The sequence below is a fragment of the Lepisma saccharinum genome, chromosome 5 (genome assembly GCF_977018435.1).
Source record: "Lepisma saccharinum chromosome 5, izLepSacc3.1, whole genome shotgun sequence".
Lineage (NCBI taxonomy): Eukaryota > Metazoa > Arthropoda > Insecta > Zygentoma > Lepismatidae > Lepisma > Lepisma saccharinum.
The window spans coordinates 75,093,128-75,120,168 of record NC_139233.1 but is presented as its reverse complement, the minus strand read 5'-3'; the positions used below and the strand labels follow the sequence as shown (position 1 = coordinate 75,120,168).

General features: G+C 37.4%; 1 protein-coding gene across 1 annotated transcript in view; it reads right to left on the bottom strand.

Moving 5' to 3' along the window:
* The window catches only part of WDR79 (Telomerase Cajal body protein 1 homolog), a gene marked incomplete at its 5' end in the record, with an annotated part of 60,810 nt that overhangs the window by 23,985 nt on the left and 9,784 nt on the right, over positions 1 to 27,041 (bottom strand). The window contains 3 exons of the mRNA XM_083122681.1: positions 1,919 to 2,034; positions 4,041 to 4,145; positions 17,250 to 17,386. Of these exons, the coding sequence (XP_082978807.1) occupies positions 1,919 to 2,034; positions 4,041 to 4,145; positions 17,250 to 17,386 (358 nt within the window). The remainder of the gene's footprint in view (positions 1 to 1,918; positions 2,035 to 4,040; positions 4,146 to 17,249; positions 17,387 to 27,041) is intronic.

The window sequence follows — 27,041 nt, the reverse complement described above, 5'->3', positions numbered from 1 at the left end:
CCCCACAGGTGAGAGGCAAGGGGACTCACGTGAAACAAGCACCCCACAGGTGAGAGGCAAGGGTACTCACTTGAAACAAGCACCCCACACATGAGAGGCAAGGGAACTCACTTGAAACAAGCACCCCACAGGTGAGAGGCAAGGGGACTCACATGAAACAAGCACCCCACAGGTGAGAGGCAAGGGGACTCACTTGAAACAAGCACCCCACACGTGAAAGGCAAGGGGACTCACGTGAAACAAGCACCCCACAGGTGAGAGGCAAGGAAACTCCCTTGAAACAAGCACCCCACAGGTTCGAGGGTAATAGTATTTGCATTCCATCCTTCCCATCTCCTACACTTTTCTGGCATCCCTGAATACGTTTTTGTGTTTCCCTCATCTCCATGCCATCTGCATTAATCCAGCAGATGTATTTCCACTTTGTTCGTTGCATGCTGCCCCCTCCCCCTAACCCTCCGCACTCTTCTTTTGGTACTTCTTCCACTCTTCAATGACACCATCGACAGCAATGAAATTTTCCTCTGCACACGCCATTCTTCGTATTTTCGTGGGGGCCTGTTACCGTTTTGCCATGCACAACATTTACGTGTTTCCAAACATACACATGGCCATATCTTTTTTATTTCGCATGTTGTTGCACCCATGTCAAGCATAATTATTATTTATTTTGACTCCGCGAATCCCAAAATGAAACAAAATTCGGGGGTTCCTATTTGAAAAACACAACGTGTCCCCCCTGCCCCCCAGGGGGGCCCTGTGCGGGGGCTCATTTGTACGCCATTAACTTTCCCCCCCGACAAGGATCATGGTTTGTTTGGACCAAATTTTCCTCACATGCATATCACTCCCGCTATTTTCATATGTCAAGTTAAAATTAACACCCTGTATATATATATATAAAAGAAAGGAGGACCAAAAGGGCTCTAAATAAAAGCAAAGAAGGAGAAAGGAAACATTCACCAGACAGTGAAAAAATTTTGAATTTTCGCAAACTTATCGTTGCATCATCTGAGTTAGAAGAAAGATGGAACCAGAACCGTGTATATAGATATAATATAACCTTTGTTATTTTAAATTTGGAATTATACAAGTATTGGTATCGGTGAGAGTATCAGCATCGTTATCGGTTCAAAGTAGTATCGGCTAGCCCTAATAATAATTGCATAATTTCATGGATATGAAGGTGCTGTGTGCAATTTTTGAGACAGCCAAACTCCAGAAAAGTTTCAGCTCGCATCAGAGATTAAATTTCAACAGATACTTTCCAATACCATTACACTCGTGGTTATCAGTATGCACAGTCATAATCTTCACCCTACTATTGAAAGCTAAAGCATTACAGCTTGTAGGCAGTGTTGTCAATCATCATAGAACATTTCTAGAATGCGTAGAATTTGGAAGATAAATTCAAAGTTTCCATTCTCAAAAAGACAAAAAGTTTGAAAAATACGACATGCAATTTTAGGGTTTCAAGTTATTTTGTCTAAACAAATTCCCAGATTTTACCAGGTTCATATTTCTAAATACATTTCAAGACCCTTCTAGACTTACCATAACTCAGTTGAAAGTATCACTGTTGGAACAGAAACAGAAGCTCCAATTACAAAAAAACACCCCATTGCTTATTTCTTGTTGTTACACATGTAAGTCCTGCAGTAGCAAAATACTGTTTACAAATACATGGAAATTTCAAATTTGCAACATGGACAATAATCATATTTACTATTCCATAACAATTTCAGGGTTTGGGATTTTTTAATGGAATTCTCTGACTGTTCCACTGGTGCAGGAGTTCCAGGTCAGTGGGAACTGTCTAGCAACAGAATGCAACTTTACTTCACCAATTTACTAAATTCATGTTTACTAAAGCTTACACTGTTAAAGTTTCTTCCACTAAAATATGAAAAGACTTTACCTTTCTTCCACCACTGTATAGTTTTGTCCCATCAGGAGAAAACTTTAGGTGAGTTATACCTCCACTTTGACCCTGCAGTAAGCATAAATTTGTCCCCTCTGGTTCACTGTACAAACCTAAAAATATATATTGCCACATTAAAACTTCTTCGCACACATTAGTAGAGAAATAAATGTCACAAGCACTGTTAACTAACACAAACTCGGAATGTAGTTCAATCATCCACCGAAATAACTACCATGCAGTCAGAAGTTGTCATTAAGCCAGTCGTGGAATGCAAAATTGAGACTAAAACTGATGCAACTGCCATATACTGGTGGGGTTCTGAACTTCACATAATCAGGAAGAATAATCTCACTTTATGAACTCAGTGAAAAAACTGTCATAGGGGAGACTCGAACCGAGAACCCTTCGTGTGGTGAGCAGGTATCATAGTGACTGGACCATACCGTCCTTCTTCATCTATTGCTTACATGCTCCTACCCATGTATTTTATCTGCTATTCATAGAAAGTATTTCAAACATAATATTACAATTAAATTGGTGTTTTTCGAAATTACAAAACATTATGTTACCTTCTTAACTCTAAACATTTAAAACGAAAGAATTTAGAATTCCATCACACATGATAGCTTAGTTGATTGATTGATTAAGTTGCTGATTTAAGTCCAGTTTATGCACAGTAAGGCTAATCGGGACTGGACCTACAGTTTAAATAGGGATCCAAACCACTATGTTCCTCCACTGGGTATCGAATCCAGGATAGTTCATGTCATGCATGATTGAACAGTCTCACCAACAGAAGACTGCGGGGCTGAGCATGAGCAGTTCTACGATTGACAAGCTTCGTGATCTCTGCCTGAGACCACAATTCACACAGTCAATGCGAAGGTTCTCTCAGCAGGATGACATCATCCTCGGTTGATTTGCAGCGGCATGCCCAGGAATTTGTAAATGAGGTAAATGGGTTGTCATGGCTGCTTCTATTTTTTTTCAAACAATCAACACAAATATTTTACCTCACAGTTGGGCCGCAAAGGGTTAAGATTTTCACCAATGTCCACCCTATTGCCTCCTGTATGAAGTAATTTAGTATTAGAGAAGCTATATCAGGGTGTCTACCAAAATAACAAATCCAAAATTCTTGACTTTTTCTTGACCTTTTTTTCCCTTTCTCTTAACATTTCTCCCTCGCCGAAAATAGATATTTTATTCAATGAAAAACACCTACCACAAGGTTGGTTAAGATGAAAACTAAAGCTGTACTTGAACAAGAGATTTACACTTGCTTTAAATATTAATGCACATAAAAATTAATGCTTCAAACTTCATCGTGGATGGGATTTAATACTTTTACAAAACTTCATGCATACAATAATGTAATTCTTACGAAACAAAGTGAACAAATCTTAACCACAACTCTAAAAAATTTTAGATTTCCAAATATTTAATTTTATCAAATCCCAGTACAGGTACATAACAATGTAAGTTCACTATACTGTTAAAAAAATAGCAAAAATCCTTGACCAAAAGCATAGTTTCTTGACCTACTTGTTCACTTTTTGACATTCTTGACTGTTAGACACCCTGTTATGTTTTCTTTGTTGTTTTTTCTGTGTAAACCAATGTATGTGCATGTTTATCTGCCGTCTGTAATTGGAGGTTTACCTCTGTCAAGGGCAGTAAATAAATAAATAAATAAATGAAATATAAATGAATTTTCCCGGAGATTTCAAGAATCCTCAATTTTTCCAGAGCATTCACCATACAATAAATTGTTATATTTTTAATATATTTCCCCCCTCAAAGCCACATCATTCTCACCTTCTTTATTATTATTATTAAAGATAGGTAAGGTTAAACACTACTCTATGGATTTTGGCCTATGTACACAGATCAGAGTATTGTTAATATTACCAATAATTTTACCAATCAAATATATTTATAAATAGCCTGTAATTTTATGCAATATTCTACCGTTATAATTTTTATGAATAAAAACATATAATTCATATTCATACGGCCCAGGTATTAGTGTTATATATATGTGTTAAAATGTCATTATCAGTCCACTCCTACTGAATGTTAAAAAAAATGCAGGGAAATTCACAAAAATACATACCAACAGATTTCAGGTAACTTGAAGCAGCATATATTGATGTTATGGCTGGGTTAAAAGTGATACAGGAGATAATGCCTCTTTGCGTACCAGCAAATGGATTTTTAGCTATCAAAAGGAATAAATTACCTGTTATCAGACATTTATAAATAATACATACTACTAAAAAATATGCCACGTTTAGATACTTGAAACAAGCAACAATTAAAAATCTTAGCAGCTGTTACGATGAATAAAAGAAAGAATGAAATATGAAATGAACTGTTACATGTCAATGTGCCTCCAGTGATAGTTGGTCTGTCTATCACCATCCAATTTCTCCCCATCCCTCGCTCCCAGCAACATTTTCTATTGTTCTTTACTGAGCTGATACTGATGTGCTGATACTGATATCAAAGGCATTGGTATCGGAAAGTACTGGATCATATTTTATCACCAATACTTTCTGGACTCGTATCAGAAAGTACTGGATCATATTTTATCACCAATACTTTCGGGAGTCCCAGTATTTCATAAGATGCACAAAATTGCTGTATGACACCTCTCGAGAAGCCCAACTATCATGTTCATTATGCACAATGCATAATTTTATGTATAATTTTGCACCAACATTACATGGCAAAAATAAATTACAGCTATTGTAATATTCAATTATCTCTCATGTAATCCCTGTCAGCATAACTCTCGCACATTAATGTGGTATACAAATGAAATATACTCTGAACGGAGCTTTTACTTAGGGTTTCAATTTCAATTTCAATTTTCCTTTATTAAAGGGAGAGGTTCAGCCTGCGGCTGTTCTACCACCTAACTCCAATGCATACATAATACGTACATATACATACATACTAAATACATTCTACATACTAAATGTTTGTATAAATAACAAACAAAAAAACAAAAAAGAAAGAAACATAAAACACAAAAAGAACAAATACAAAATTGAGAACAAAGATTCAACTACACATTGAAAAAAAAAGGGGAAAGATTGAAAACAAATACACAAAGGGTACACAAATTGACATGTGCTTGGTGTGATCTAATACAAATTAATATTATGTAAAAACATATAAATTTTGTTCATATACGAGAAAGGACAAAATATCGTCAAGGGTTGGCAACATGTAAATAAGCAAAATGAAAATGAAAATACTTGTCTTTAGGAAGTTGGTTCAAAATGATAGCTATTATTCGTTAGTGCTGGAACACAAATATTGTTCATTTAACAATAGATTTTGAGTTCGTCTTTGAAGTTGTTGCGATTAGTGACGGACGTCATGGAAGGAGGAAGTTCATTCCACACTCTTGCAGCTGAATATGTAAATGATGATTCGAAAAGCACTAGTGTGTGCTTTGGAAGCTGAAGTTTTGATTTTCCCCTTGTTTTATAATCATGTATTTCCCTTCTGAATTTTAATTTCTGGAATAGGTTTTTAGGTGTTTTGGTTTGTAAAAGATTATGAATAGAACAACACAGATGTAATTTTCAGCATCTGGCCATGTTCAACATTTTGTTTGCATTCAGGGTTGGGAGGATGTGATCATATTTTCCTATATGGTACACGAAACGAAAACATGAATTTTGTACTTTCTGAATTTTTGTTTTATTTCAAATGGATAGATTTAGTCCATAAATTATGTCGCAGTAGTCCAGTATAGGAAAGATCAGTGATTGTATTAGTCTAATTTTAATCTCGGTTTTCAGGCATTCTTTGAAGCTGTACAGCAATCTTAGCACAGCGTAAGCTTTTTTAATTTGTTCTTGTACATGAATATCCCAGTTAAGGTGTTCACCAAAAAAACGACATCTAGATTTTTCACATCTGATGAATAAGGAATTTTAGATGTGTCTAGTTTGATGCATATCTCGTTAGGATTTATCAGAGAGAGACTATTTCGGGAACCAATAACAGTGAAAGTTGATTTTTGTGGGTTTATTTTTAGACCGTTACTTTTACACCAAGTATTTGTGCTAGATAAATCATCATTGAGCAAAGCTAAAGCTGCATTCGGTGATTTTGGTGGAAAAGGAATTTGTAGTTGAGTGTCATCTGCGTAAAAATAAACTTTAGTGTGATTGATTATGGTAAGTATGTCGGCTGTAAAAATGGTATAGAGGAAAGGGGCTAGAATGGATCCTTGTGGTACACCAGTTTCCAATTGCAGGGTGCGAGAGAGAAAGGGGGCATGGCAGCATTTATGAATACTCTCTGTTGTCTCTTGTTCAGATACGATCTAAACCATCGGAGAGCAGAAGGTGAAAAATTGTAGTATTTGTAGGGTTGTGCAGATACCACTTTGAACCAATGTCAATACCACTGCTGGTAATCTTACCAATTCCCACCCACGAAAAATTGTAAAAATTCAAAGTAGTTCACAACATTTATAAATCTTAAACTTTCCATTGCAACTATGCCATAACAATTTTCCAGGTTTGGCTTGACAGTAGTCATAATTTCACACAAGATAATCGTTTAATCACAAAAATCCAGCCAGTATGGGTGACTAAATTGCAGCCAATACTTTCTGATATCGATACAACTGGTATCAGTATTGGCTCATCCCTACTTTTAATTATTAAGCTACACTGATCAAACATCGGTATCATATGAGATTGGTTCAGATCTAGCTTTTAATCAAATTTTAAGTATCTAAACCTGAAGGTCCTGGTTTAGGAGGGTCAAAATGTATTTGAATATTTTACCACAGCAGGTTTATGCATCAATAACTAAAGAATAAATATACAAGGTGTCATTTTAATGGTGTTGACAGACTACAGAAACATACAGAGGACATCAAAACAAACAACTTTTCTCAGCAACATTTTTGTTGTTGCGTTGGTGCATTATTCCAGCACTACAGAAGTTCAAAAAAGTCCATTTTGCTGCCTGTATGCTGGCAACCTAACACAACATGTGATCGTATCAGAAGAAGTGGAGAGACTAACCTGTAAATATCAACTGGCAACGTGATTTGCTAAAAAATAATTTGCAGGCTAAGAGACAAAATGTGATGTAACCATTTCGTTTTGAATATGTTGTTATCCAAACGTTTTTTTGAATTGTTGCTATACTTCCCATTGGGTTACTGAATGTGTTCCTCTCTATGCTTTACAGCACATAATGTGGCTACTAGTAACCATGTCATTTTTAATAGAATGTGTGTTCCTTGCAACCTCTTCACTGCTTCACGACAGGAAGTAATGTCACAGATGCAATCAAATGTGTTGGATTGCCAGGACACAGGCAGCAAAACGAGCTTTCTTGAACGTCTGTAGTGCCAAAACGATGCACCAACAACAAAAATGTTACTGTTAAAAGTTGTTTGTTTCAATGTCCTCTGTACGTTTCTATGGTATGTGAGTGCAATTAAAATGACACCCTGTATATTGATTTATCTTATGAATAATGACAAATACTACTGCTAAACTAAACTCTATGGTGCCCTTTGAGGTCAAGACCTGCAAGCTGGCTCTTTATTGGGGAACATGTGGTCAGTCCTCACAGTAGGTCAAATACCAGCATGAGCCATCTTTATCCTGCTATGCTTAAGCAAATATCTACGAGGGCTATTTTTTTTAAAAACTCCAATAGTGCATGAAATCTAAACCACAGTGAATAGCAAAATGTTTTTATTGACAAAAGTTACGTACACATATAATCTACTTTTCAACGTAATCACCAAGAAGATTCAGACATTTATCATATCAATGCACCAGCTTTCCAATACCCTCTGCAAAAAAAGGTGTCGCCTGTCTGTTGAGACAGGTCTGCAGGGTGTCCTGAAGCACCTTCTCATTGGTGTGGAAGCGCTGTCCTCCCAACCACGTCTTCATCGCCTGGAAAAGGTGCAAGTCACTCAGCACCAGGACTGGGCTGTAGTGATCAAACACTTCCCAGTGGAATTGTTTAAGGTCTTGGGTTGACCCAGCAACATGCAGTTGGGCATTGTCATGAAGCAAGACAATGCCCAAAGACAGTATGCCTTTCCGTTTGTTCTGGATGGCTCTGCGTAGTCTGCGCAATGTCTCACAGTATGCAGCCGCACTGATTGTGGTTCCAGGCCCCAATAAAGTCAACCAATAACACACCTCACACTTGGCGGGAGAGTCGATTATAGCAGACATCTCTACGCACCTGTCACTCAGCTTCAACTCAAGCGTTGGCCTTGGTAGTGGTGGTGGTAGTGGCAGGGGGAATGCCAATCACGTTGCATGACACCCTGCTTCCTAGTGCTTCACAGGCCACCTGGCGGCATCATCGGAGCTTGAAAAAAAAATAGCCCTCGTACTTCCCCTAATTACTTTCTATTGGCATGTTCAATTAGCTGATGATCAAAACAGTATAAATAAACTCTTATTCTCTTTGTACACTCCTGCTCACATAAAGTGGCACATTTTATAAGGTTGGATAGTTGAAGTATGTGCCACTTTATCCTAACAGGAGTACACAAAATAATAAGACTGAAAGCTGTGATTGACAATTTAAAAGTCATTATCCTGTGGCATTTTAAAACGCAAACTAATTTTCTAAATTATCCAAGCCCTACATAGAAGAAAACACTGGATGACAAAATCAATTAATATATTTAAAGGAAATAAATCATACATATATGGGGGATGGGGACCTGGCAACTCTGCAGGGCCCCAACTTCCGGTTCCGTCTATTTCTCCTCACACCGATGATGCTATGAAATTAGCGAAAATTTTGAATTTTTCTACTGTCCGGTGAGTGTTTCCTTTTACCTTCTTTGATTTTTACTTAGCCCTTTTGGCCCTCCTTGCTTTTATCCATATATATATGTAGTCTTGAACTCTCAAGACTACCTGGCGGAAGCCAACCGCCAGCTGGCTGACCCCTCCACCTACAAACCCACCACAGCTGACCTATCCGCCGAACACCTCACCAAAATCCGGGACTTCATCCACACCCGTGGCCCACCTGAAGGCCTAACAGCTCGTACCACCGCCATGTTAATACCCGACAATCCTCGCACCCCCACCTTCTATCTATTGCCCAAAATCCACAAACCTGGCAACCCTGGCAGACCCATTGTGTCCAGCTATAACTCACCTACAGAACGAATCTCAGCCTTTGTTGACTCCCATCTCCAGCCTCTTGTGAAAGCTCTGCCCTCCTACCTCCGTGACACCAACCACTTCCTCCAGAAAATCAGCACCCTCCCACCATTGCCCCCAAATACCATCCTTGCCACCATTGATGTCACTTCCCTCTACACCAACATACCTCACTCCCATGGCCTCCGCTCCATAGAATTCTATCTCAATAGCAGACCCAAACCTCACAACCCCAGCACCAACTTCCTGACCCACCTAGCCCACCTTGTCCTCACTTGTAACAACTTCACCTTTGAAAACCAAAATTTCCTACAGATCCGAGGTACAGCCATGGGTACCAGAATGGCCCCATCCTATGCAAACCTCTTCATGGGCCAACTTGAGCAAGAGTTTTTGGCTACCCAACCCCTCCAACCCCTCCTCTGGCTCCGCTTCATCGACGACATCTTCATGCTCTGGACACATGGAGAACCATCCTTGTCAGCCTTCCTGGACCAACTTAACCACTTCCGTTCCCTAAAATTCACCTGGACACACTCCCCCAACCAGATCACCTTCCTGGATGTGGACGTGCACATCGAGGGAGGACACCTGACTACCTCCATCCACATAAAACCCACCAACCACATGCAATACCTACACTTCTCCAGCTCCCACCCGTTCCACACCAAAAAAGCAATTCCATTCTCTCTGGCCCTCAGGGGACAGCGCCTGAACTCTTCACCCACCTCCCGCCAGAATTATAACCTCCACCTACACCAGGCCCTGGTTAACCGTGGATATCCCTCCATCCTGGTCACCAAGCAAATATCACGAGCTGCCTCACATACCACTACCACCAAGAAACCTGCTGCCACCAACCCACCTGCACTCATCACCCAATATCATCCCCACCTCAACAAAATCAGGCACACACTGCACTCTCTTCTCCCAATCCTCCACAGTGATCCCGAAACCAAAAACATATTTCCCGACAAACCCAGGGTGGTTTTCAAACGCCCCCCTAACCTCCAAAACATCCTGGTCCACAACACTCCTTCACCACACATCCAACACCCCCCTGCCCATAAATGCAACCGACCCAGGTGCAAGACCTGTCCCATCCTCATCACTTCTCACACCCTCCAGGTGCACACGGCCACTGGCAAATTTACCCTCCATCCCAAAGGGACCTGCCATGCCTCAAACCTTATCTACATCCTCACCTGCAACATCTGTGGTGATTTTTACCTGGGGGAAACATCAACGGCCCTCAACCTCCGCATCAATAACCACCGCTCCTCCACCCACAACCTGGACTTCACTGTCGCCGTCCACACCAACCACCACAACATCAGTTTCAACGACTGCTTCCGGGTAGCGATCATCCACCTCCTACCCCAACCAGCCAACACCTCTGTTCGCAAAAGATGGGAGAGGGCCTATATATCGGCCATGAGTGCAACCACTCCACCTGGCCTGAACAAGGCCACCCAGTAATGCCCACCCTCACCCACCCTCCCGCCCTCCCTCCCAACTCATCCTCCCCACTCACAGTTTACGACAAGCCTGGTGACGAAACAGTGTTTTATATATATATATATATACACAAATTCTACTTACTCAACAAGAAAACATTACAAAATAAAACATCCCATGCTGAGTATAAATATAATATTGAGGTAGATCAGAGAATGTAGATACAATGGCAGTGTGTGTGTCTGAACAAGTAAACGTTCCACAGTAGAGTGATTGCTAGTCTTGTAGCTGAAGCACTTCTGCACATGCACGTCTGCAAGTGGACACTGTTACTAACAGACATTGGGAGATACAGTATGTGCCACCCATACAGTATGAACAACCAATAATCTTGTTTAATAAATTAATTTCACATGATAAATTAAGAAAGGGATGAGCTGCCATTTTCACATATGTGTGCTATTCCTCCCCTTTCTTTGAATTTATATTCAGTTACTAGGATAAGAGGAATAACATTTCAGATCACAGATGATGGGAACAAGTATGTGTGTGTATGTTTAAAATATAACTGAAAAATTATTTCTTGTGAGGGTACAAAACACTGATGAACACGAACTGTTGTATGATGCCGCTGTGTTCATATTAGAGTACTGTACGGAACCACCTACGCTCGACCATACTCATTCGAGTCTCCCACACCCGAGTGTATAGAATCAAATATCATTTCAATGTGACAATAATCACAGCCTATATGTAAAAATACATCCTGGTAGTTTCAGCCTATAATCATCTATTTTATTTTCATACATCGCTATGTATTGGCAAGTTAGACTAAACTACATTTTAACATGGAGATGACTATGTTCACTTAAGTTTCAATTTCAGCTCAAGATCCATATTTGAGGGCTCACTACCACAGACAAATTACGGTCTTATGTGAACTACTAGGCTTCGAGCATATACCAATCATTTTGCCCGTTTGAATGGAGAAGCTGTCAATTCCATACACTATCTAGCCTCGTCCGTGCAAACTATCAGACACTCGAGCAAACAGCTCTCGATGCAGCACTAGTTCACATGAATCTGTACAATGTAATGAATTTGTAATATTTAAGCAAATATCAACATCTTCATTACATTCTTGTTTGTGAAGCTTCTCAACAACGGAAATAGTTGCGGATTCTGCCACTGGATGGCAGGTCCATCCTACCCTTGCAATATACATATTTTGCCTCTTAGCGGCACTTTATAGTGCTATCTAGTGTGGTTGGGATTGTCTTGTGTAGTAGTTGTGCTGTCTAGTATGTTTGTGTTTATCTTATGTAGTCTAATGTATTTCTGTTTGTCTTGTGTAGTATCGGTGATGTGTATGTATGTGTCTTGTGTTGTAGTTGTGCTGTCTAGTATGTTTGTTTTGTCTTGCGTAGTAGTTGTGCTGTCTAATTTGTTTGTGCTTGTCTTGTGTAGTAGTTGTGGTGTGTAGTTTGTTTATGTTTATATTGTGTAGTAGTTGTGGTGTGTTTGTATTTATATTGTGTTATAGTTGTGATGTGTTTGTGTGTGTCTTGTGTAGTAGTTGTGCTGTCTAATGTGTTTGTGTTCGTCTTGTGTAGTAATTGTGCTGTCTAATGTGTTTGTGTTTGTCTTGTGTAGTAGCTCCTCCATTCATATTGGGGGTTAGGCGTAGAGCTGACAACTCTGCACTGTAAAAAAAAATGTCAAGGAACAGAAATATAAGGCCATGGATGTTCCCAAGGTAAAATATTCTGGAGGTAAAATAGTCCCTCGTTCGGATCTCCAGGTGGGGACTACTTTGAGAGGTCCCTGGACTAAGGATAAGATCTACGTTAGGAATAAGGATATTAAATTAGGCACCTGGAATGTTCTGAGCCTTTCCGGCCTGGGGCATTTCAGTGTACTGTTAATGAGATAGTTAAGTATAAATTAGATGTAGTAGCTGTCCAGGAAGTTAGGTGGCCAGGAGAAGGGAATTGTAAAACTAAAAATTATACTTTTTTCTATGGTGGTACTGAAAATCATAATTTTGGAACAGGCTTTTTCATAAATAATAGAATTATCTCGGCTCTTAAAACAGTAGAATTTGTTAATGATAGGATATCATATGCAGTTTTACAGGGTAGGTGGTGTAAAATTATTTTAATAAACATACATGCACCAACCGAAGGTAAAGATGATAATACTAAAGATGATTTTTATACAGAGTTAGAACAGGTCTTTGATAAATTTTCTCAGTATGATATGAAAATTCTGTTAGGTGACTGTAATGCACAGATTGGCAAAGAAGAGACATTTAAACCCACGATTGGTAAAGAAAGTCTTCATGAATTAAGTAATGATAATGGTATAAGATTGATTACTTTTGCAACCTCGAAGAATTTAATTGTGAAAAGTACCACTTTTAAACATAAAGATATCCATAAATATACCTGGTCTTCTCCAGATGGTAAAACTAATAATCAGATAGATCATATTCTCATTGATAAGAGAAGGCATACTAGTATAATTGACGTTCGTACACATAGAGGTGCTGACTGTGCCAGTGACCATTATTTATTAATTGCTAAATTAAGAGAAAGACTCTCAGTGATAAATCATAAGCAACAAAATATAAAAGTTCTAAAATTTGATACAGGAAAGTTTACTGATGAAAGAATTAAGAAAGATTACCAAATTAAACTGTCAAATAGATTTGATGTTTTGCAGGATTTAAATGATGATGAAAATATAAATGAAACAGACGTAAATAAGAATTGGGAGCACATATGTAATGCAATAGAATCAGCAGCTAAAGAAAGTATAGGATACCATAAACCGAGAAAAAGTAAGCCATGGTTTGATAATGAATGTCATAATCTAATAGAAATAAGAAATCAGGCTAGACTTAGGTGGTTAAATAACTCTGATGATACAAATCTAAACAATTATAATAGAATAAAGCGAGAAGTTAACCGCACGTTTAGAAGTAAAAAAAAGAGATTACTTGAAAAGCAAAATTAACGAAATTGAAACAAGCAGCAAAAATAAAAATATCAGAGATTTATATAAAGGTGTAAATGAGTTTAGAAAGGGGTGGCAACCTAAAGTAAACTTGATAAAAGATAAGGACGGTGATTTTCTAGCTGACCCAAGCGATATTCTAAATAGATGGAAGAACTACTTTAATGACCTTTTAAATGTCCATGTAGGAGATAAATCAGAAGTAAATGAAGTCCACACAGCAGAACCTTTAGTTCCAGAACCTAACTTGACTGAAGTTAAAGATGCTATTAAAAGGCTAAAGAATAACAAAGCACCTGGCATTGATTTAATACCAGCTGAGTTAATTAAATATGGTGGAAATTCATTAATATGTCAAATTCATAAATTAATTTGTTTAATATGGAATAAAGAAGAAATCCCTCAACAGTGGAAAGAATCCATAATTGTTCCTGTGTTTAAAAAAGGTGATAAAATGAACTGCAATAATTACCGTGGAATTTCTCTACTCTCAACAACATATAAAATATTATCTAACATTCTTTTAACAAGACTAACCCCATATGCTAATGAAATTATAGGTGATTATCAATGTGGATTTAAACGTAACAGATCAACTACAGATCAAATTTTTCACATCAGACAGACACTTGAAAAAAAGTGGGAATATAATCAAAATGTCCATCAGCTATTCATTGATTTCAAAAAAGCATATGATTCGGTCAAAAGAGATAAATTATATAATATATTAGTAGAGTTTGGAATACCTAAGAAGCTTGTTAGTATGATAAAAATATGCACTAGTGAAACAGAAAGTAAAATTCGTGTGGGTATTAATATGTCTGACAAATTTACAATTCATGATGGGTTAAAACAAGGAGATGCATTATCTCCATTGCTCTTTAATTTTGCCTTAGAATATGCTGTTAGGAAGGTAAAAGAAACTAAAGAAGGACTAAAATTAAATAGTGTGACTCAGGTGTTAGCATATGCAGATGATGTAGACTTACTGGGGGATGATGTGAATACAATTAAGAATAATGCTAAAATATTTTTCAAAACTGCTAAAGAGATAGGTTTGGAAGTTAACAAAGAAAAAACTAAATATATGCTTACAGGCCGAAACCAAGTGTTAGGTAATAATCAAAATCTAATTATTGATAACAACTCGTTTGGACCAGTTTCCAAATTCAAATACTTAGGAGTAATATTAACAAATGAAAATTCTATTAAAGAGGAAATAAAAAGTAGGCTTAATTCAGGAAATGCATGTTACTTCTCTCTTCATAAACTTTTGTCTTCTCGTTTAATATCTAAGAAACTAAAAGTTAAAATATACAAAACCGTAATTTTGCCTGTAGTATTATATGGATGTGAAACTTGGTCCCTTACATTGAAAGAGGAACATAAATTGAGAGTATTTGAAAATAAGATCCTTAGGAAAATCTTTGGACCTAAACGGGATGAGGAGACAGGTGAGTGGAGAAGGTTACATAATTTAGAACTACATAATTTATATTCATGTCCAGATATTATTAGAATAATTAAATCAAGACGACTGAGATGGGCAGGCCATGTGGCACGAATGGGAGAGGAAAGAGGAGTTTACAGGATTCTTGTTGGGAAACCTGATGGTAAGAGACCTGTAGGAAGGCCAAGACGAAGATGGAGGGACAACGTTGAGATGGACCTAAGGGAAATCGGTAGGGATGGAAAAGAGTATATAGAACTTGCTCAAGATAGGGAAAGATGGAAGGCCTGTGTTGCTGCAGCCATGAACCTTCGGGTTTAAGAAGGCTAGGGAGTTAGTTAGTTAGTTAGCGGCACTTTCTTGCATTAAAATCTTAATACGTAACCAAGCTAAAAGTTGAAATCACTTGGCCTAGAGACAGCGATTGGGAATGACACACATCAAACGACCAGCTCGGTTTCTGCCTACGTGACCACAGGCAGTGAAGCTTGGCCTGCATCGCATCGTGGCAATGAACCAAGGCGCCATTTGCATTTTTATGGAATACCCACATGCATTATATACGATTGATGCAGTAGACCGAACTTCAAACAGTGGTATTATGCTTGTGTACAATCCAGTAGTGAAATTGACAGGTATGTTGAATTTCTGTAGTGTTGTGAACCTAGTCAAGTGCGTAACAAAATGAAATAAAGTTACGAGTGAACTTAAATATCGCCGACAAGCACGTCTTGGCTTGTTTGATTAAAAAGATACTGCATTATATATATATATATTAATTAGGCAAAGATAATTAACGTCGTTCCCATGAACTGCAATATTTCTGATTAGCCAAGTCATTTAATGTCGTTGTAAATTAGTCCCAATTTTCTAATGTTACACGTACGTAAAAATGAACAAGAAAAAGTGTACGAACACATTTGAATGAATTGAAACTAAACCAAAGCAGAATCTGTGAATCTACTCAATGTTGAATTGTATTGCTATTCGCTTTTGAAGTTATTAAAAGGCGAAACAAAATGCGAGAACTGATATCAACATAAAATCCTTGAAAGGCAAAAATCCTTGACTAAAAACGTTAGTTGATCCGTACCTTTCCCATAGTAGCATTAATGAATTACATAATAGAAATTAAATGAGAACAATCAGGTGTACGTAAAGATCTCAAGGCATGCTTTAGGTTTGCATATAAAAATATTCTAGTCAATCTGTTGGATAACTCATTGTTAATCTTAGTGGACGTTGTAAATAAATTAAGTCCACCAAACATGTACAGCATTATAAAAATGTAAATTAAAGTCAAAATTATATACGTATTAAGTATAGTGTTCACAAGTAGAAATTACGTCGAATTTTTGTCCGACATTTCATGTATGACAGTAATTCATAATTGGGAAAAGAGAGACGCGGTAGTATATAAATACGGAGAAACTCACTTTTATCCGCGAAGCTGTTTTTTTCTTCTTTGTCGATTAGCAAGTTCCAACGAGGATGGTGGCAGTGGCCACTGAAATTAATCAAAAAAGAAGAAAAAACAGCTTCGCGGATAAAAGTGAGTACTAGTTTCTCCGTATTTATGAGAGTAAGGTGTGAAGAATTGTATGTTGAATATTACACATGAATAAATGTGCATGTTGACGTTTAAAACTTTAGTTCGTCACTGAAAACTATGAAAACTATAGCTAGACTAAGTAGTTGGTGTTGGGCGTAGGCTGCATGAATTAACGATAATTATTCTTGACTTATCATAACTTGAGCAAGAAGGAACATATGCCACACAGTTGCCAACACAGGATTTTGGCATATAACTTTTTGGTGCTTCCCTTGTCACTTATAAGTTTTTGAACGCACGTCTGAGTGAATATACATTATGTTTCTTGTACGCTTAAAGTGTTAACAATCAATTATCGTACTTTTGAGAACTGCACTCTTTGTAAAGGGCGGTGGGTTTTGAGGTCATTGCACCCTACCCCCCCTTATACATTCTTGCATAACCTTTTAACGCTTGACTCTTGAATTAGTTTCATTGTGTTATTAGGGAGAAAACTAATAATTTGTGACTGTCTGGTTCGGATTTTGGATCATTTACAATCTTGCCCCCTTTAAGCTCGTTTCCTCCATCTTGTTCTGGGTATTGATCTAATAAACACAGTCAGATGTCACAACAAGTAAGTAAAATTGTCCATCTTTTTATTACAAATTTACTTACATTTTAAGTTTCTTACTTCACACTTTTTGCCTGGCATACAAGTGTCAAAAATCCTAATGGAATTCTTGAAGCCACAGTATATTTTATCCCCACTAAGGTTGAAAGCTACACTGTGAGCTGCAATCAATTCATCTACTCTGTAATTAAAAAGCACAGACATAATTGCTAAAGTAGGTATTCAATTACATATGTCTAAAAAAAATAAAAAATAATGCACTCCTCACAAATAGTTTGGAATATTGTTACATTACACAATAGGTGATATGCAACACATGTATCTGTCTGGTGGACGTTCTTATCTTTTCACCGACATATGCTACCGTGCCTATCACCTATTGCCAAATATAATAATATTCCAAACTTGTTGTGCCTAATATAACAATATTCCAAACTTTTTGTGAGGAGTGTATTTCATGATGAAAGTTGCAACAACTATAATATTTTAGTTCCAAATTTTCAAATCCATAGTTGGATCAAAATTGCCAACTTTAGGGAGAAGTTGCCAAATTTGATGAATTTGTAATGCTGATTGGTGGCAAAGATTATGCAAAAGTGACCAGCAACTTTTCTGGATACTGTAGGTGTTCTTTAGCTTCCAAAATTTATGTAACTATCTGTGTATAGGTGCCTAAACATTCTTTCGATAATCCATATTCACAGGCATTATCTCCTGTATCACTTTTAATATTCATGGATTATGTTATTTTGAAATAATCAATTATGAATTTTCATAAAACAGGAATTTAACATTTTCATTTTTGAAGCCAGAAAGTTGAATTTAACTACATGCAAATTTATCTTAATTTGAATACAAATAGATTACGCACTGAAATTTTTGGGAACCCATGTGTGTATACAGTTGAGCCTGAATTATACGTATGTTAAGCTGAAGAGAAAATAATACATATAACTGAGAATTACTTACAAATCAGATTTAGATAACAAGTCATATCCTTTTCACAATAATGTAATTCTACCTATTTTGATGAATAAGTATAAACAATAAAGGTCATCTCTGTCATAAAGTGGTAAATTAATAAATCTAAAAGTTTGATTCTTACGTTGTATGTGGATTAGTGTCCACCTCCTGTATACATTTTACTTTCTGGTTAAGCATGTAACTTTTCCTCTTTCCGATCTTCATGGCAAACCAGTAGCAACTGAAAATGTTCAATGAAGGAACCACTGTTCTGTGCAAACGTCAGCTATTGGCATCTTTTTGATGTGTGTACTTTTGTATCACAATTACGTACAAAAGAAAATGCATCTCGTATTTTGAACAACTGCAGCAAATCTTTATCCTTTGATTTCATGCTGCGTACTGCCTATCCTTACCTTCTATGTGATACCACCGCGGCACACTCATCTTTCTCGGAACTCGAGACTGACCCCACCATGTCTGCCTATCCTGTTTCATGTTTGAAACTTGCCTTGCATTTTTGTAACGACAAGAAATGTATACTTCTGTGACATAGCTGTAGCTTGGTTATGTACAAATTAACTGTATTTTATGAAAATTAATAAGTATAACACCAAATTACGTATAAATGCATTATGTACAAATAACACATTTTTAAATTATATTTTGCCGGAACCTACAGTAATTTACGTATAAAAAAGGAATTATGCAGAACTGAGTTACGTATAAAGCAGTCTCAACAGTCACACCAGTCATGTTCACTCATATACACTGCAACTTAATTTATTGCTTGAAACAACTGCATACAAACCAAATGGACCTGCACATTGTTGTAATAGAATGTTTAAAAACAAAAGGATGATCAAGGTGTATATATGGAAGAAGTAGATCACCACTAGAAATGCACATATGAAAGATACAAAGTTTGGCTGCAAGTTGCACGCCAGCCTATGTGTGAAGTGTGAGTGAGCAGGAGTGGATTCTTGTAGCAATGTAATGCTGCTGAAAGTAAGCCATTATTAGGAAGGGTATATAATGGCCCTCTTCCATGCATGGTACAGCTATGACAGAATTGTGAAACTACGTCAGGACAATGGATTATCAATCGAAAAGACATGTATGCATGCCATCATGAAGCATTATACACAAGAAGGGCCACTGGGAAAACATTCACCTACAACACACACTCAGTAGAGAACCCAGCAGAAAGGGACGATTATAGTAAAATAAAGTAAATAATTAATATCATCATAAGTATCTCATTAATTATTATAGATTCCTGTTCTCCATGACATACATTGGATGGTCTTTGAAGAAAACTCATCAACACACTATGAAATGACCAGTATGGTAAAAGTTGCCCAATCAACTGTCAATACTATCATTCATCAGGCAAGTGTACATGTGCTTGAACAGCAGCATATTCAAGAATGAAAAACAAACTACCATAAACTTTATGAGCGTCACCTGGCAAGTAGACAAATGCCAGTTTGTGTTGACATTGGATGAGGCTGAAACATAAATTCAAGCCATAACATACTACAATAGTGATGCAAAGGATCATTGTGACTTCACAGAAAGTTTCCCGAAGGGATTCAGAGAAGTTGACGATTTGTAAAGTTGCTCACAATGCAAAGGTGAATGCCACATACTTCCAGAAGAACATTATGACACAATTTTTTTGTGAAAACATACCACATTTGTATGGAGAGGATACACCATCTGTTTGCATTCACATGCATAAAGTCATACAGCGAGATCCTCTGAACGAATGGAACAAGAAACATCAATTCATGTTGTTGAACACAATTTATGGTGGAGGAAAGGCCTCCATTAAACTGTGCACTGTATCATAATTATTTGCTTATCCTCTGATAAACATTCTGTATAACAAAGAAAACATATTATTATGTGGTTTTTAATTCTAAAAAAGGAAAATCTAGAATTACTTTTGAGTTTTATCCTCAATTGATTGATTGATTGATTGAAGTGATGTATTTTACTTCGAGTTGCTGTCAGTTTTGGCTAATTGAAAAGATGAGGAAATCTACAATGAAGGAATTTTGTGGAATCTGTATCATAGTTTAATTATTTCTTTGTTCTGTTTTTGTGTGGTGTTGGTTTCATTCCAGTTTTGGTAGAGGCCAACACATATATCTCTGCCCCGGTGCAGATCCCAATTTTCGTTTTGTCTCCCTGCCTCATAGCATCACATGTTCTACCCTGCTCTCGCCAACCTTCGCCATTGTTGCCAATTGTCATTCCATTCCTGGACACACTCGGGCAAACATAATTGAAAACAATTGAATAGCGCTCCAGCTCACGCCGTCCGACAAGGATGTTAATGTGACAATATAGCATGACATAATGGTTGCTTCTTTTATGCAGTGCATTTTCATTGGCTAGTTAGTAACTAGTGTGGCCAACTGTATTAATGAAGCACTATTTCTATCACGGAAGGACAAAGCCAAAGTGACTGTGAGTTTTGTTGGATTGGAAGCACCATAATGTTATTTTAAGTACTTCACTGGTTTGACGTTGTGTGCGCATGTGTATGTGTTTGGTTAGTGAACATTAAATTCCATAATGCCTCCAGTACTATTGTTCATATTTCATCACTTTAGAATTGCTCAAAGAAATAAATTATGTGGATGTATGAGCATTTCAACTCTCAGCTCCGTCACATGTTCTTGTAGGAATTGTACAAAGAAAGGAAGCTGTTATTTTTGCTGCTTAATGCAATGCATATTGTTTTCTTTGTTAAAATTGGCATGCTTTGGTCACAAGTTCATAACAAAAGAAAAATCCACGTGGCTTATCGTCTGGTGGCAATATATGTACTTGTTATTCTTGTTATTGTTGCAGAAGCAGGCATCGTTTGTAAATATACAACAAAGGCAGCCGACTGGCGCCCATCACAGAGAGGCAATAAATAATACTGCTAAAGGAGGAGTGTTTGTGGTCCAATTGTCGAAGTTTAACACATTCCCAGAGCAGGTTATTAGTTCTCAAACCAGTGCTAAAAAAACGTGTCAGTCATGTATCAATCACATGTCGTTGCAATTCCAGTACCAGTATGGGCTTATTCGGAGTGAACAGTTAAAATGTCACCAGGTCAATTATTGCAATGGAAAAATAATACATTGTTTACTTTATTTGAAATCACACAAATAATGAATCACTATGAAGAAGTTTTCCTTGCATCATTTTTTGTAATTTTATGCATATGTTAGTCCATATTTAGCAAAGTTCTAGTCCATATGTATGTACATATAAAGCCACTTGTTAGCACATATTAATCCTAGCCCTTGTTATAATGCATGGCATTTAAAACTCAATGTTTAGATAGGGCTGAGTTCTCTAATTTCCTTGTTCTATGAACAGCTGTGCCTCGGTGCACTGTAGCAATTTTTCTATCGAACAGATTAGCAGCACTGGTTCTCTCGTTGTGCTGCGCCGATCACGGCAGAGATATGTGTGTTGGTCTATACTCATAGATGATAAATAATGGACTTTGGAAAATCTGGCTTGAACAGGACTTGCACATATGTTTGGATAGAACCAGGAATTCAAAGGGAAGGGAGTAAACTTTTGTGTGGTTTCGATGCAGGTATACAGCAAAAATGAAAAATGAGCTCAGGCTTATTTCCTATCTCAGCTGTGCTTCCTGATGGTGTAGTGGTAATGCTGTTGCCTTGTATTCGAGGGGTCCTGGATTCAAAACTCGGTGGAGTCACAGTGTTTTGAATCTCACTTTAAACCATAGGTGCAGTTCCAATTAGCCTATATGTGCATGAAGAGGAATTAAAACACAACTCTCAGCTGGAGAGGATTGGCAAAGTATGTAAGACGTTGGCTTCAAGTTCTTGTTGAACTACAATTTTAGTTCTACATCTTATGGGAAAAAAAAAATGGCAAGTTACTGCAGCAATTAACACCGGTGAACAGCAGACGACATATACACAGACATACAGGCGACAGCAGCACACCTAGCAGCAATTTTGAAAAAACAACAGAAACGTGAAAAGCAACAACACAACGAATTCCAACGAGGATGGTGGCAGTGGCTACCGGAATTAACAGAAAATAATATAAAACAGTATTGCGGAAAACATGAGTAACTTTATTATCTATTACCGCATCTCTCATTCCCACATAAAATTCCTAAAAGCTTGCAAACAGTGCGATGTTTTTCCTAAGTTTATTCAGTGGAAATTGCATGTGAACAACTATAAAATTAAAAACATGATCCATAATGCACAAAAACGTGCTCTATCAGCCGTTATATCTGACAAACATACAGAAATTTGCAGACTATCAAACACATGTGAACAACAAAGGAACAGACTAAAATCCATACTACCACCAGCAAGGTGGGAAGATGCAAACAGAAACATTAAGTACATGCTACAAACTGTGCAAAAACAAAAAATCAGTGCTCTCAGCAACAAACTCCACTTCCTAGGAGGAAAATGGCCAAGTGAAAGTGTGACCGACCCAGATGGCGGACAAAGCAAAAGCATCATTAATCTAACCAATCTCAACATCCCCAACAGTTTCAAGGATCTCCTCACCTTTGGCGACAAATTTAATGTGCAGCATCAAAAAAAAAAAAAAACACCCTTGTTATATGTGCAGCAGAAAAAGCAGCCTATTTCCCTCCCAAACCTCAGGATTCTGACAGCATTCGAACAACAGCCGATATCTTGCAACAAGTGATACCAATAACAAAACAAGAAAACACAACCCAGTACATCAGAAAATTAAGTCTGTTATATCTGATTTTAGCAAGTGACTTAACGCTAATGATTGCTGGTGCCTAAAATCAGACAAAACAAAAAAAATTGCAATAATGCAAAAGGGCGACTACACATAAAAGTGATGGAAAAACTAAACAGTGATTCCTATAGTACCATCGCAAAGGACCACACAGACAGATACAGCAAAATAGTGAAACGTGCAGTGAAAAGCAGTGCTATACTCAAGACAGGAAGACCACAAATTTCTCCTCAACCCCTACCCCTCACCCACCATTGCTTATGGCATCCCCAAAACACATAAACCAGGAATTCCCATGCACCTCATAATAGCTGGTTTCAACCACCCCACCATACGTCTTACCAACTGGCTCAAAAACAAAATATCTCAATTCAACCACAAGCTCTCATATGTATTTCGCAACAGTGCCGATGCTAAAAACCTGATAACATCCACAGTGCAAGCAGATAGTGCTAACATCGCAAGCATCAACATAGTGGACACGTATAATTCAATACCCATAAACCTAGCCCTAACATCAGTTGAAAGGCGGCTGACCATAAACAAAGTCCCTGCACTAGAAGTAGTCGAAAGTGCCAATTTGCTTGAAGTGTGCTTAAGACACAATTATTTTCAATTTGAAAATAATTTCTATGAGTAATCTGAAGGCCTTGCCATGGGAAACCCACTATCGGCTCCCATAGCAAACATAATAATGCATTTGGCTGAAAAAAGCATACTCCAGATATGGGCGATATGCTGATGACACCATAATCATATACAAAAAACCAGAAGAGATCAACCTGTTGTTGAAAAAATTAGATAGCATCCACCCCAGACTAAAATTCACCATAGAACATGAAAAGCAGGACAAAATCAATTTCTTGGACCTCACCATCAGCCACGGGGCAAACAAATTCACAACCACAGTTTTCAGACAACCAGATGCAGGCAACCAATATATCCATGCACTATCCAACCATCCACCCAAGCAAAAGGCCAACGTATGGCTAAACTTCTTCCGAAGAGCCTTCTACTGTTCCAGAGAAGAAGACCTGAGGGACGAGATAGCAACCATCACGGAACTGGCACTAAAGCATGGATATACTGAATGTCAAATCTCCACATGGTGCAGCAAAGCTGAAATCCAAGTCAGACAACATGCACCATCAACACAACCTGCTCCACCATCGCAACCAGATCCCAGTAACAAAACTAAGTGGTTTGCATTTCCCTACCATCCTACCACATCCAACCACCTTACCAAAGCCCTCCGCCCCTACAACATCCAAATAGCACACAAACCAACCTCCAAAATAGCTGACCAACTAAACAAACATAAACGATACTTCCTCTCCCCCCTCAACAATCCAAGCGTTTATGATGCTGAATGCGCGTGCAAGGCTCATTACATCGACAGATCCATCAGGCCCATCAGTGAGAGAATTCAGCAGCACCTATCAAATGCAAAAACTGCTCAACCCACCACTGGACTTGCCAGGCATATAAAATTCCACAACCATGAAACTGAGAAAGTACATGTCAAATACAAAGCACACACTCTCATAGACACAAAAATTAAAGAAACACATGCCATCAGTGGCGCAGGAACGGGGGGGTACAGGGGTACATTGTACCCCCGCAAATTTTTGAAGGGGGTACTGTACCCCCCTAAATCCGTAAATCGAGTTGTACCCCCTGTACCCCCCTTTGGTAATTTGACAGCAGACGGAAGGTGCTACTGTTAAAATTACCTATTATCAATTCGCCCAATAAAAAAATGTATTATTGTTTATAAATTTTAAGCATTATAGTCCTTACCACAGAAATTCAAAACATTTAATTGTAAACTTATTATACTACATTGTGCTTGCTACTAGTTAGTTCATTGGCCTAAGTTCTTGGAAACCTCTTTAAGGAGATGAAAATTGTTTAATTGTTTAAAATGTGTGTGGAACGATGGAATCAGATTGACTCTCAGACAATTATGCTGCAGACGATTGCTGCTTTGCGTAAGGGTGGGGGGAGGGGGGTACACATTTCTAAAGCAGTGGTCGCGTCGATTCGAAGATAAGATACAAATCTTCATCAGAAGAGTATATGACTGACCCCATTTTCTTTTGAATATTTATAATGGAATTTTCTGAAACGGAACACTTACACGAACGAGACGAGACACGACAGACCAACTTGGGGGGGGGGTTACAATGCACTCTTGTACCTCACCCATATTTTTCATAAATTTGTAAGAGGGTGTTGGGAAAACTATACTTACACCTATATATTAAGAAGAATGACGTGCATTTGGAATAAGTTTTCATAACTTCAGAGTGGAAACCGAAAGAAAAATAAGCACAAACAAGAACGAGGAGGACCTCACCACACAGGAGCCGAGATGAGGCTGTGACAATTCTTGACTCACGGCATCGCGATATCATTCCTAGGTGAAATGAAATCTTTCCTAGACATTAAAACAGGGTGCAATTTGCGATTTTATCAGAGGGGGGACTATTTTTTACCTATGTATTAGGTATACTTATAATTGGACATAAATTGCTTAAAATCTAATTGTGATATCGAATGCAACACAAACACAACGCCATTTTATGTTAAACTCTAAAGTCAAATTGTAAGAAAATTACATTAGTCAGATGAATGCACGAGATAAATGAGACTGCAGGTTCTATTGGTAGATTTTGGATTGGATTTTACAAGGTCTCTGGGAGTAAGATGGGAATATTTGATTGATTTATTTATTTTACTTCGCATTTCTGCCACTTTTGACTAATCGCGAAGATGAGGATGAGTGATGATGATATGATGAAATTGATGGACACTCAAAAATAACAGCCATGGGCAGGCCAGGATTCGAACCTATGACCTCAGGCGTCATAGCACGCTATGCTAACCCCTCCGCCACGGAGTCCGGTGAGGTGGGAATGTGTTTTGGATTTTCTTTGGAGATGCGAAAATCTTGAACTGTGACGCGCACATGCTTCTGCTTACATTAAAGTTTACCTTTTCACATAAACGAGAAATTGACATGTCATCCTAAAACATACGCATGTATCTGCATTTAATACCACTACATACGAAAATAAACCTTGGCCGGCTCTTCACATTGTCCACCAAAAATTGAAAAGAAAGAATAAACTTTTGAGCGTATGGCTTTCCTTGCTACTTCTGAGAGCTGAAGGATTTCGGTTTTGTAAATGTACCGAATGATATTACTTTCAGTACTTGAAGAGCGTCATTAGGTACAGCTAATTATATTACAAATAAATAATTTGTCAAATTTTTCACAAATATTTCAAAGTTAGACTTCTTACGAGTTGATTGGGAACCATCTGAACTCATTCTTTTATTTTTTTAATACAACACCCTATAGATGTCTGAGAAAATACCAAATACATGGCTTCTAAAAGGCATTGGATGTGGTACACATCTGCCATAAATTGTTTAAAGATATAAAGATAAAGTCTCGGTACATATGGGAAACAAAATGGTAATCCTTGTTCTTTCCAACTGTGAAATAAAATTTTGCATAACATCTATCGTTGCTTTGTTATTCACTGAATGAAATCCGGGAGTTATTTCTGCTGCACCCTGTATACTGGATGGTTTTCTCCGCTGAACTTATTGGAAGGTACGGAATTTGGCTCATACGGCTTTGAAGGATTTCAAAGATTTATGCACACTACTAATGATAATATCCATAAAATATTAATCAGGAACTTTACTTTTCGTTAATTGGATGTAACTCCTTTTTTTGTTATTCAATAAATATTCAATTCTTTTTCTATCTGACATTAAATTCCTTGCCAGGGCAGTTGTTTTTGTGCAAATCTTGGCGATCTTAACTACACGTACGCTAGATAATGAATACTTGCTGTTATATTTCTATTCTTTTACTATCTTTTACCTATACATGTAATAATAACAATACAATATTAATTAATGTACATATTTAATTAATTAATATATTAATGTAATTAAATATAATTATCCTAATTATTATTATTGCGACACTATATATATATATATATATATATATATATATATATATATATATATATATATATATATATATATATATATATATATATATTGGATAA